The sequence below is a fragment of the Peromyscus maniculatus genome, chromosome X, assembly GCF_049852395.1.
Source record: "Peromyscus maniculatus bairdii isolate BWxNUB_F1_BW_parent chromosome X, HU_Pman_BW_mat_3.1, whole genome shotgun sequence".
Taxonomy (NCBI): domain Eukaryota; kingdom Metazoa; phylum Chordata; class Mammalia; order Rodentia; family Cricetidae; genus Peromyscus; species Peromyscus maniculatus.
Window position 1 is genome coordinate 104,909,771 of NC_134875.1, and position 13,602 is coordinate 104,923,372.

General features: G+C 36.1%; 1 protein-coding gene across 5 annotated transcripts in view; it reads left to right on the plus strand.

The window, feature by feature from the left end:
• Cfap47 (cilia and flagella associated protein 47) overlaps positions 1-13,602 on the plus strand; it is a 234,556-nt gene that overhangs the window by 46,108 nt on the left and 174,846 nt on the right. For all 5 annotated transcript variants that reach the window (XM_042269235.2, XM_042269236.2, XM_076562695.1 and 2 more), the window contains exons 20-21: positions 1,448-1,592; positions 6,019-6,113. In XM_042269235.2, the coding sequence (XP_042125169.2) occupies positions 1,448-1,592; positions 6,019-6,113 (240 nt within the window). The remainder of the gene's footprint in view (positions 1-1,447; positions 1,593-6,018; positions 6,114-13,602) is intronic.

A 13,602-nucleotide genomic window follows, 5' to 3' on the forward strand; every position in this document is an offset into this window, starting at 1 on the left:
TTTATATTGATCTGCATTTTTCAGTAAGCCCTTATTATTTGAAGTTTACATTTATAGCTTTCTTTTAAAAATAATTTACTCACCAGTTTTGGTACAGCTTGCCTGTAATTGTAACATTAATTAGGCTGAGGTTGAAGGATCACAAATTAGATAACAGCCTGGACTCTATATCAAAATCACATCTAATTAATAATGGTAACAACAGCAGTAGTCATATGTCATTTTAAAAATGCATTTAGAATCTCTGTAGTAATAGTTATAGCACTAGGTTTGTGTCTTAATAACAATTACGGATTTTAACTAAATGAGCATATAATCAAGGAATAAGTAATGTTTATATATTTGGAAAACATCAAACATTTATTGAGTTTTCCATTTTTTTGTATAAAATAGGTTGATATTTTAAATGAAGCAATTGTCTGTTGATCATAATAAAGTATTTTACTCAATATTACAATACTGTTGCTACAATGTCCTTCTAATGTTCTGCGTGCTTCATTTGTGAAGGAGTTGATCTTATAGTAACTGTATAATGATGTACCTTACAGAGTTTCTGATAGAATCACATACTTGGTGTATGAGCAAGAGTTAACATACACTCAGTAAGCATCCAGTGCACATATAAACATGAACACACACAAGGACAGAAACACATGTGTACGTATATGAAAATGAATCCTGTTCTTCATTATGAGAGTTACATATGTGAACAGATGTTGTGATGTCACCAAGAAAATAAGCATAAGTGATAAGTCAGCCTTACCACAGTGTAACTAATTATGGTTTATATGAGCTTTTTATGGATGCATAGCTTTATCAGGTAACTACATTTTAGAGAAGGGGCTTCTTGGCAGTAGAGACACCATGATTAAGAGGCACAAGGTTGAAATATCTATCTCGTGTTAGTTTGAAATGCAAAATCATAGAGCTTACTGAAATATTAAGTGTTAGGATGAGAAAGGAGCTTAGATGACCTAGAATATGAAGCACTGAAGGACTTGGACTAAAATATTGCTCATGAGCTTGGACCTTGTCCTGTTGATGGTAGGGGGAGGGCAAATATAAGACAGGGAGTTTGTGACTTAGTTATTGAAGGGAACAATTTGAAAATTTAAAAATCTAGAACTAAATTATAGTTGACTACTTACTATTATTATACAGATACAATCTAGTAAAGAGGTTGAAGAAGGGGAGCAGATTTAATGGGTTTTGGTATTTTACATACAGAATATGGGCAAGAGAAAGATAAAGTTTTATCTTTATAGAGATATGTTTAGCAGTTAATCACCTTGATCACCTTGACAAATATCAAAATATAAATTTGACACTCTCTCTCTCTCTCTCTCTCTCTCTCTCTCTCTATATATATATATATATATATATATATATATATATATATTTGTAAAGCATTCTACTTTTTAATTTTTATTTCTTTTTTGATTTTTAGAATGTATTTAATTTCAGTGGCACCTATGTTGGCACTACAGAAGTTATTCCATTTGTTATAAAAAACAGAGGTGTGACACGGGCCAAAGTGGAGTTCAATCTAAAAGATTTTCCACTTTTTGCAATGGATTTCAGGGGAAATGCAGGTATATGTTTCATATTGTAGTAGTATTATAAAGCAAAGTAGTTTTAAATTGTCTAAGGTATAATTATTAGTAACATATGACAATGGCAGTTATTTCCCATAATTTGTTATGATTTTACTTGTTTTAATATATTGTACTATTAGAACACTTGAATAACATGATATATAGCTGTATTTACTAATTAGGTTCATGTAACAAGTATGTTATATAATTGTTTATGCTGTAACTTAAAATATAATTGTTAATTTTACATTCTCAAAATTGTTTGCAGTCTTCCCTCTTGTGTGTACTCATGTATCATGAGTCTATATGTTTATTCTAGTTTAAATGAAATGTATATGTATACTTGTATGAGTGTATTGTTTCCTTTTTACTTAGCAACTAAGCCTTATGGGCCAAATCTGGTTTTAACTTTTTCTTATAAACCAAGTTTTATTAGAATGTAGATTTATTTGCCTGTTGCTTTTTGCTGCTTTCATGTTAAAATGGCAGAATTGAAGAGTTGGGTTAGAAATCGTGTCTCTCAAAGTATAGAGTATCTGTTATTTGAACCCTTACAGAAAATGTGTTTTTCCAATTGACTTAGTTAATTCCTCATCAGTAAATATTTGACAAATCAAAAGTTTAGCCTCAACAGTAGATTAAGTCTATAAGATAACTAAGACATTTTCTATGATCTTAAGAAGTGAACAGTAAGGTTATCTGTCAGCATCTCAGTGACAAACAGGTGAACCATTCAGAGGGTTTGACTAAATAGACTTAGAGAACGATTGTATGGAGTCTAGGGCAGTATTAAGGAAAAAGTGGGTGGAAGCTGCTATTATCTCTAATCCTAAAGGAACAAGAGGAAAGAGTACATTGGTGATCTAGCAGACGATGATGTTATGGACAGTGAGGCAACTACTAAGTACTATAGTGACAAAGCAATGGAGCCATTGCTAGAACTGCAACCAAGGCTTGTGAGAGAGTAGAGGATAAACATTTAACTTTTTCTCATCTCCTACTTGGGACTATTTTGCTGGTGCTTTCTGTGATGGGACTTAATCAGGAGAAATAGCAAGGAAGCTTGACTTACTGTTTTAGAGAAGTCAAGGTAGAGTAAAGCCAAGAAATATAAGTATTAGGTCTAGGTGACAAATGGTGACTACCTATAGCAGTAGGTAAACTAAAAATCAGGTTTTTACCATATAACGTGACTAATAATGCAAGACAGTTCCTCACATGCTGTTAAAGGAATATACATTGGGGAAAAACTAGTTTAGACTAGTTATCAGAACACTGATATTTATTATACATCTTAAGGAATTGAAAAAAATAAACAAGTGTATATGTGAAAGAATGGGAGTAAAACCCTTGTAAGGAGTTAGTGTGATTAGTAGCTGGAGTGTGAGACCAAGGTTGTGAAGGTACCTTTGTGGATTTTTTTTTTATTTTTTGAGACAGGGTGTCACTTGTGTAGCCTGGCTGGCTTAGAACTCCCTCTGTAGATGAGGCTGGCCTCAAACTAACAGAGATCCATCTGTCTCTGCCTCTCAAGTGTCGGGATTAATGACTTTCTGGACCTTTAGAGGTTAAGCTGCATGATTACAGGATTTATATGCAGGCAATGGCATAATTAGGCTTGCACTTTTCTTCTGCAGTTTAAGGAGAAGGTGCTGGGAGGAAGATAGGGAGATTGATGTCGTGGCCACAAGAGTGAAAAGTGATGATAGCTCTGGACTCAGGCAGGGGAACTGGCCAAGGGAAGGAAGAGAGTACAAATACAGACAAATGAGGAATTATCTGACCCGATAATAATGTAGGTGCATGTATTGAGGAGGAGGGAATTTCCAACCATTTCTGATTTTTGACCCTAAGATCCAGGTATCTGAGAGTTCAGTTCATAGTTAATAGAATGCTGGAGTAAGATCATGATTAAGTAGGCACTCTGTTTGAGTATCTTACTTAGTTGTCTATGGCAAGTTTAGACTAGACTATTGGGAATCTATATGAAATCTATGTTTATTTATTAAAATGTGTATGTTGAAGCAATTTTTAGCCTTTTGACACTTTATTCTGGTTACCCATACACTCTTGTTCCATGAATCGACTCTTCTTGGCAATTTTTTGCATAGTGCTTTTCTTCTCATAATTGACTTACGTCTAGTTCAAGCCTCTCTTCAAGGACGCTGTTATCTTTTCATATGAATTTCAGCTTCCAACCCCTCCTTATTCCTATTCCACAGAGTATTATATTCAAAGATCTGATCAAATTTCTCTACTTAAAAAGCTCTCTTGGTTTCCTTTTACCATTAGCAGTGTTTCAGAGAAACAGGCTGCACAAAGTGAACAAAGCACATAAGTTGATTTTAATAGCTAGTAACAGTAAAACATTTTCTTAAGCCATTCTGAAAATGTATTTTCTTATAAATATTTTAACAGATACATGTCTGTCTTTGACATCTTATTGATTTCCAACAAAATCCTCTAAGTATTATTTGATAGACTGACATATGGGAAAAGTAATGTTAACATACATACTGTATTTACTGAGCGTGAGAACAGACGAGATACAACAAAACCAACTTTAAGAGTTTTACTAGGGAAATAGGAAAAGAGGGAGAGTGAGCAAGCCTGCCGGAAAGAGGTATGGCTGAATGGGGAAGGGAACAGGTAGAGTCCGTTTTTTAGGATAACCTCGAGCATGTGTATAGGGGCTTATGTAGCCGTGCCATGCATGCACATAGATTATGTGGCCATTCTGTGCACAGATTAAGTAGGACATAAGGCCCTGGGGTGACTAGGCATTTTGTTTAAATGCTGACAGCACATGCAAGGTTGTGGAACTCCAGAAGTGGCTAGTAGGATGCTGGAAACGATAACAATACATTTATGCACGACTTCACTTTGTCATTCTAGTTACTGCTCTTTGTAGGCACCATAGATTGCCTTCTGGAACCATACTATATCCTACATTTCAACAGCCCTGAATTTCCTAGAATAATACATCCCTTTTCTCTATGCTCCTTGAGGTCTTACCATCTCTTATAAACTGGTTGCATCTTCCTGTGTTCTATGGATCATTGATAGTCTCATTTGAACTCTTGTTAAGTACATGGAAATATATTTGCTTTTTACTATGAAACTAACCAGATTCTGCCAGTAGTAGAGGGCTCTGTGTACATGTTTCATTTTTGTTTTTTCTTTTAACCTTCATAGAGTGTATATTCCATAAGATACAGTACCATATTTATAATTTTTATTTTTAGTAAAGTTGTCTATTCAAGTACTGTGCACATAATTAGTTGATGGCATAATCAAGGAAAGAAAAATATACCAGGGAGCAATGGGAAATATTTTTTACATATATCTCATATTTGCTTCTAAATATTTGTTTAGCTAAACTATCTTATTTTATATATATTTATCTATCCTAGTTATCTATTCTTTGATGTTTCATATTGATATATTTTGTATATTTTCTTCGGCCACAAAAGTTTTAGTATTAGTATACAGTCAATGGATTAATTTGTTCCATGGTTTGCCTATCAAACCATGGGTAAGTGAATTTGAGTGAGAAGAAAGACGGGATCAGTTACTAAATTTGATTTCCAGATAGAGTCAACTAAGATTATCATTCGTGGGATTAATAAGGTAAGTGTAATGTGGGGAGTAGAGTTTACAGATTGTTTTGTGTAAAGAAAAGGGGTTCCACTGCAACTTCCACTTGAACTTTGAGCAATTAATTTATGTGGGACAAAGGTATTAATACATAATATATTTATTCTTGAAATAATCCCATTTTGACAAGAATTTTTCTTTTGTGAAATTGTTTGCCTTGTTTTTATGATGTTGTTTTTAATGACTAATATTCTTTGAGACCCTATAATAGTAGGGTGGCAATAGTTAATACTAATGCATCAATCACATGTACATATGAAGAAATATGTGCTTCTGAAAGGAAATTTTAAGTGTCTCCTCAAAAATAAATGATGGATAATTGAAGTAATTGGTATTCTTTGTAAATTTGTGAATTTTCTGGTGATCAAATAAGACCTCGGTCGTCTTTGCCTCCCCTTCATTACATAGGTCATTTCTTAGCTATTTTGACAACTATGACCAAGTCAGTTGCTCCTTATTCCTTTCCACCTTCATCAGAATATTACTATATTTATTTAACTTTGGAAAAATTTTATAATGGACTTTTAATTATTTACTTCCTGATTCTGTGTTGCATATTTTTATGTGAGATTTGGTGGTATAAATTTGGTATTAAGAATCATTGTTCACCTAGAAATTTTATGCAGCTTTACCCCTAGGTATTTCAGTAGTTGCATTTTGATTGCTATGAGTATTATAATGACATTTTCAGGGTTCACATTAAATAATATTGCCATATATATATATATATATATATGTTTTATATATCATTTTTCTTCTTTTATAGGAGAGTTCAAAAATACAGAAGTTCCTTATATGTATGCCATAGAGGTAGAAGAAAGCACTTCTGTGGAATGTGGCATAGCATTTTCTCCTGTAGAAGTAAGTTCGGTTTTCTGTTACTCATATCATGGAAGAGTAGTAGGATTACAGATTAGCTATTTAAGAATCTATCAGATATCACCTAAGTTCTGTTTTGAGTGGGTCTTATTCTAAGGAGTGACTATGCATAGCTATAACTTTTAATTCAGTAATGTAATTACTAGATTGTCAGAATTCAATGTTGGAGTTCAGCCCTGATCTATCAAAGGGTTCTTTGAAGAGGGGAGTGAGGAATTGAGAAATGCTAGATGGAAATATAGATGAAGAAAAAGACAGAAATACAGGATATCTTCTGGAGGGTCCTGGGTCAATACCCGCTCTTTATTTCTAATGGGCTTTTTATACACTAGCAAGGGGAAAGGCCTAAGACCTCCCCATTTCTTTTTTTTTTTCTTTTTGGTTTTTCAATACAGGGTTGCTCTGTGTAGCTTTGCTCCTTGGACTCACAGAGATCTGCCTGGCTCTGCCTCCCGAGTGCTGGGATTAAAGATGTGCGCCACCACCGCCCGGCTAAGACCTCCCCATTTCAAGTTCAAAGTACAATGCACAACCAAGTATAGACCCTTCAACATACTTGGTAACATGCCCCATGCAAAGCGTCTTGTTATTAGGCCTTGAAGCATAAGACACCTTGTAACCATGCCTTTGCACTCTATTATTATGCTGCCTTGGAGAGCAATATCACTCTGACTCTGACCTTGAGTCAAACCACAAGTTGGAATCTTTGTGGACTCCCACATTAGATATGCCTAATCCATGGGGAACTATGATTATATTGTCTTTGCTGTACTTACTATCAAACTTGAAATATGATATGTTGTAAAGGAATGATAGGATTAAGCCAATGAGAAAACAACTTATATTCAAGCTACCTTGTATTTTATAATTATTTTTGAAGGTGACTCTTGGAATCATTATCTGAAATCCCCCAAAATATTGTGAACAATTAAAAGATGTTGTTTCCTTGATGCTTAGTTAATATTGTTCCCATGATAACCAGTGATATTTTTGAACTGGAAAAAACAATCAATATAAAAGAAAGAACCTTTATTGGAATGTGCCTATAAGGAATGGGTATCACTGGCTAAGTTTAAGAAGTAAGCTGCAGTATGCTTTTGTTTCAGATTTATTAAATGATAAGGATAGAGCTTCTTTTTTAAAATAATTTATTTATTTTTATTTGCATTGGTGTTTTGCCTGCATGTATGTCTGTGTGAGGGTGTCAGATCTTGGAGTTACAGACTGCCACGTGGGTACTGGGAATTGAACTTGGGTCCTCTGGAAGAGCAGTCAGTGTCCTCTTAACTGCTGAGCCTACCCTCTGAGAGCTCCTTTTTCACAATTATAGTGTAAGATTTATGCATCAGAAATAAAGCAAAACAAAACAAATAAACAAAAAACAGTGTAGTTAAATTATTTGTACCAGTAAGTGCAGAAAATGATTTACTAAGTGAAAGCAATAATAATCCCCCCATCCACCTTGACATGTCTGGTAGTGTTGTCATTATATGGGTCTTGGTTAGGCAACCATATTGTTTAGATATCACAGAAGCAATTTGCCTCATGTCTAGAAGACACTATTCAACAGCCATACTAGTTCTCTGATACAGTGGCTTATGAAAATGACATTGTAGCTTTACTTCTAGAGTCTATGACCTCTCTGTCCATGGGTACTTGTATAGGTTTGCAATACCAGGCAGGAATTCCCTCCTATTGAACCTGCCTTAAATCCAATTACCCTTGTGAAAACAGTGCCACTATTTTATCATTGAGGATATCAAACTGGTCTAGTCATTGCTGTGGTTAGTAGTCTTACCTTCAAGTTCTGGGAGGGAACTAAGGGTAATTGCAATCACTTATGTCATTTTGGGAGTGTCTTGGACAGCTCCTGACCAACAACTTGAGTTTTCCCTTACTGGCTTTAAAGTTTCTGTTAGTGTATGGTTCTTAGGAGAAGCGTTGTAGCCCCACCTGGCATGACTCCATTTAAACTTTCTCAATCTCTGTTTCAGTTTTTGTCTCTGTGTGCGTGCGTGCGTGCGTGCGTGTGTGTGTGTGTGTGTGTGTGTTATATTTTCATTTGTATATACACATACATTTCTGCATATATATACATATATACACCTATATGTATTTTTAAGTAAACTTATAAAATAATTTTTCTTTATGGCTTTTTCAAACATCCTAATGTTAGTTGAGGGTGATCACTCAGGGGGACTAGAGAGTACTTGTTGCCCCCTTCTGAAGAAACTAGTTCAATTCTCAGCACCCACATGGTGGCTCATAAACATCTCTAATTCAGGTACTAGGACATCCAACACACTCTTCTGGCTTCCATTGACACCCAATATACAGGAGATACACATACATACATTCAGGATAAACATTCATACACCCAAGATAAAGAAGTATAAGCAATTTAAAAAGGAGGGATGATTCATTGAACCTGGAGTTCAATATGATTTCCATAGGGGCTGTAGAAGTTTTCATTTCTAACAGCAATGGAAGAGTGTATTCCTTGTTTATCCTCGCCAGTAAGAGCTGTCACTTGTGCTATGGATCTTGGCCATTTCTGACAGATGTAAGATGGAATCTCAAAGTATCTGCCTTTCCTTGCTGACTAAATATGTTGGACATTGCTTTAAGTCATTCTTAGCCATTTGAGATTCCTTTATTGAGAATTCTCTGTCTAGATCTGTATCCCATTTTTTTTTTTTTTTTTTGGTTTTTCGAGACAGGGTTTCTCTGTGTAGCTTTGCGCCTTTCCTGAAACTCACTTGGTAGCCCAGGCTGGCCTCGAACTCACAGAGATCCACCTACCTCTGTCTCCTGAGTGCTGGGATTAAAGGTGTGCGCCACCGCCGCCCGGCTGTATCCCATTTTTAATTGGATTATTTGGGTTTTTGATATCTAGTCTATTGAGCTCTTTATATATTTTAGATATTGGTCCTCTATCAGATGTAGAGTTGGTAAAAATCATTTCCCATTCTGTGGGCTTTTGCTTTGTCCAAATGCGAGTATCCTTTGCTTTACATTAGCTTTTAAGTTTCATAAGGTCCCTTTTATTAATTGTTGATTTTAGTGCTTGCATTATCAGTGCTCTGTTAAATAAGTCTTCTCCTGTGCCAATGCATTCAAGGCTGTTCCCCATTTTCTCTTCTGTTAAGTTCAGTGCATCTGGTTTTATGTTGAGGTCTTTGATCCATTTGGACTTTAGTTTTGGGCAGGGTAATAAATATGAATCTATTTGCTTTCTTCTACATGCTGAAAACCAGTTTGACCAGCACCATTTGTTGATGATGCCGGCTTTTTTTTCCCAGTGTGTATTTCTGGCTTCTTTATAAAAACTCAAGTGTTCATATGTGTGTGGATTTATGTCCAGGTCTTCAGCTCAATCCCATTTATCAACATGTCTGTTTTAATGCCAATTCCATGCTGTTTTTATGACTATAGCTCTGTAGTACAACTTGAAATTGAGAATGATTGGACATCCAGCAGTTTTTTTTTTTCTTTTACTGTTCAGTATTGTGTTTTAGCTGTCCTGGAGGTTTTTTTTCCCCCAAGACAGGGTTTCTCTGTGTAGCTTTGGTGCCTGTCCTGGATCTCATTGTGTAGACCAGGCTGGCCTTGCACTCACTGAGATCTGCCTGGCTCTGCCTCCCCGAGTGGCAAGCGCCACCCCTGCCCAGCCCTGGAGGTTTTTGTCTGTTTTTCATATGAAGTTGAGAATTGAGCTTTCAAGGTCTGTAAGGAATTGAGTTGGAATTTTGATGGGGATTGCATTGAATCTGTAGATTGCTTTTGGTAGGATGGTATTTTTAATATGATAATCCTACTGATGTATAAAGCCTGAGAGATTTTTCCATCTTCTGATAGCTTCAGTTTCTTTCTTCATGGACTTAAAATTCTTATTGTGCAGGTCTTTCACTTGCTTGGTTAGAGTTACCTCAAGCTATTTTATATTATCTGGGGCTATTGGGAAAGGTGTTATGTCCCTGATTTCTCTCTCAGTTTGTTTGTTATTTATGTATAGGAATTACTCTAGGAATTCTCAGACTTCACAAAAAGGGCAAACTCCTGTGTCTACCCCGCCTTATCACTTCCTCTCTCCACCTAGTCATATCACTTCCTGTTTTCTCCTCCCAATTGCTAGGGTTAAAGGTGTGTGCCACCACTATCTGGCCTCTAGTGGCTAGCTCTGCACTCTGATCTCCAGGCAAGCTTTATTTGTTAGAGCACAAACAAAATATCACCACATCATACAATAGAGTTGTTTAGTTTCCCTGAGATTGTAGTCTTTCTGTTGTTGTTGATAACTAGATTTAATCTGTGGTGGTGTGATAGTATGCAGGGAGTGATTTCAGTTTTCTTGTATCTGTTTCATGCCTGAGTATGTGGTCCATTTTTGAGAAAGTTCTGTGATGTGCAGAGTGGAAGGTATATTCTTTTGTGTTTGGGTGAAGTGTTCTGTAAATATCTTAGGTTGATTTGGTTTATAACATCTGTTAGCTCCAGTATTTCTCCATTTAGTTCTTATCTGAATGACCTGTAAATTGGTAAGAGTCAGTTATTGATGTCTCCCACTTCAGTGTGTGAGGGTCAAGATGTGCTTTAAGCTGTAGTAGTGTTTCTTTTACACACTTGGGGGCCATTGTGTTTGGGGCATAGATGTTAAGAATTGAAATGCCTGGTAGATTCAGTCCAGGCAGGTCCAGTCCCCTCTTCCCAGATTGAGCCAAGCTTCCCTGCATAAGTCCCAGGTTTCAAACAGCCAACTCATGCAATGAGCACAAGACCCTGTACCACTGCCTGGATGCCTCCCAAACAGATCAAGCCAATCAACTGTCTCACCTATTCAGAGGGCCTGATCCAGGTTGAACTCAATCCTCAGGGGAGTCTTTGCCCTGGAGGAGATGGGAATGGAGGGTGGGCTGGGGGGAAGGCAGGGGGGGCGGGAGGGGGGAGAGCAAGGGAATCTGTGTCTAATATGTAAAATTAAATTAAATTATAAAAGAAAAAAAAAGAATTGAAATGCCATCTTGGTGGATTTTTCCATTGAGTATGTAGTGTCCTTCACCATCTCTTTTGATTAGTTTTGGTTTGAAGTCTGTTTGGTTAGATATTAAAATGTTTACACCAGCTTGCTTCTCAGGTCCATTTTCTTGGAATATCCTTTTTCCAACCCTTTACCCTGAGGTAATGTCTATCTTTGATATTGAAGTGTGTTTCTTGGATATAGCAGAAGGTGGGATCCTGCTTTTGTATCTATTTTGTTAATCTGTGCTTTTGTGAGGGGGAGGGGATTGAGTCTATTGATATTGAGAGATGTCAAGGACCAATGATTGCTGATTCCTGTTATTTTGGTGTTGTTGGTGTTGGTGTTGGTTGCAGGGTGTGGGTGTGTACATGTGTGTGTTAGTGCACATGAACAAGCAAGTAAGTTCACACACACATGTTTACCTTCTCTTGATTTTGCTGGTGTGAAATTATTTATTCCCTGTGTTTTCATGTGTGTAGTTAACCTCATTAGTTTGGAATTTTCCTTCTAGTGCCTTCTGTATTGCTGAATTCGGAAAGAATTAATGTTTAAATTTGACTTAATCATGGACTATCTTATATTCTTCATCTATGGTGATTGAAAGTTTGCTGGGTACAGTCTAGGCTGGCCTCTGTGGTCTCTTAGAGTGCAAAACATCCAGGCCCTTCTCGCTTTTAGAGCCTCCATTGAGAAGTCAAGTTCAATTCTAATAGGTCTGTTTTTATATATTACTTGGTCATTTTCCCTTGCAGTTTTTAATATTCTTTATTCTGTATGTTTTGTTTATTATGTAGTGAGGGGACTTTTCTGGTCTAGGTTTTTTTTTCTCTCTCTCTCTTCTGTATGCTTCTTGTACCTTTATAGGCATCTCCTTCTTTAGGTTAAGAATATTTTTCTGTGAATTTGTTGAAAACATGAAAATATTTTCTGGGCCTTTGAGCTCAGTTTCTTTTTCCGTCCTCTATTTTTATGTTTCATCTTTCATAGCTTCCAAAGTTTTCTGGATGCTTTGGTTTTTATATTTATCATTTTCTTTGACTGATGTATGTCTTCTCTTGTATATTCAGTGCCTATAACCTTGACTTTGAGATTTAATACTAGATCCATCAGTTAAGCCTCAATAGCCAATAACTGTCAGAACTAACTTATCAGAACTCAATCCACTTTTTAACTCATGTTTTCCTATAATAGTAGAACATCCCTATGGAATATGTTTTCATCTTTGTCACCTCTGATTCCCCTCATATGTGGATTTTGTTCTCTTTACCCCATCTTCTGATTCTACATTTCCATCATCCCTATTTACTCACTCCCCAGTAATCATTCATTCCACTGAACACACACACACACACACACACACACACACATTTATCAAGGGAACTGCTTTTTTTTGTCTTGGTTTTCCTTTTTAATAGTCCTTCTGGCTCTTAGTGTAGGCCTAGAAGTTAATGTTTTCTGGAGTCCTTTTTGGGTTGATTTTTTCTAGGCTATCTTTGTTTAAAGGTCCTGCTTCTTTGAATTTTGTGTTGTGTGAATATATCCTCCCACCCAGGTAGGTTTTCTCTGATTCCCAGTCTCCTAATGAGTCTTGCATGCTTCTCTCATTTCTTAAGTAATTTTTTATATCCCCATAGAAGCCAATCTAGAACTTTAGCCTCCCAATTCCTTGTCTTTGTATTTCTATAAACTATTGCTCTCTTCCTTGTGATTGGGAACCCATCTCCATCCAATAATAGGAAGAGAGTGACAGTTTGAAACACTATTTGACTATATTTTACTTTAAAATATAAGTCCTATTATATGCAGAAAAACATTAAAAATAAAATAATTGGCTAAAAATGATGCATAGTTGGCCTGATGTTTCCACTGGTCCTTAATGAGAAGATTCAGCAACCACAAAATAAAAGATACTTGGGAAAAATATGCATCTGTGATGGTGCACATATTATTTTTTGTCATTATTCCCTAAGCAATATAATTTAACAACTATCTATATATTATTAATATTATATTAAATTTTTTAAGTAGTCTAGATTTAAAGGAGGTGGCAAGGTAGCTCAGTAGGGTAAGGGTTTTTGCTCCCAAGCTTGATGACCTGAATTGAATTCTTAGAGCTCACATGGTGAAAGAACAAGTCTCACTTTGTCCTGTGACTTCCACATAAGCACTGTTGCATGCAACAAATCTATACATATCTATATATTATGTAAATAAATATAAAAAATTGAGGACTATAGATATAGCTGAGTGATTATGATGGTTTGAAAGAAAATGGTCCCCATAGGCTCATAGTATGTGGCACTATTTGGAGGTGTGGTCTTGTTGGAGTAGAAGTGGCCTTGTTGGAGGAAGTGTGTCACTGTGTGGATGGGCTTTGAGGTCTTATATAACCTATCCAGTGTCACTCTTTCTTTCTGCTGCCCTGTTGATCCAGATGTAGAACTCTCAGCT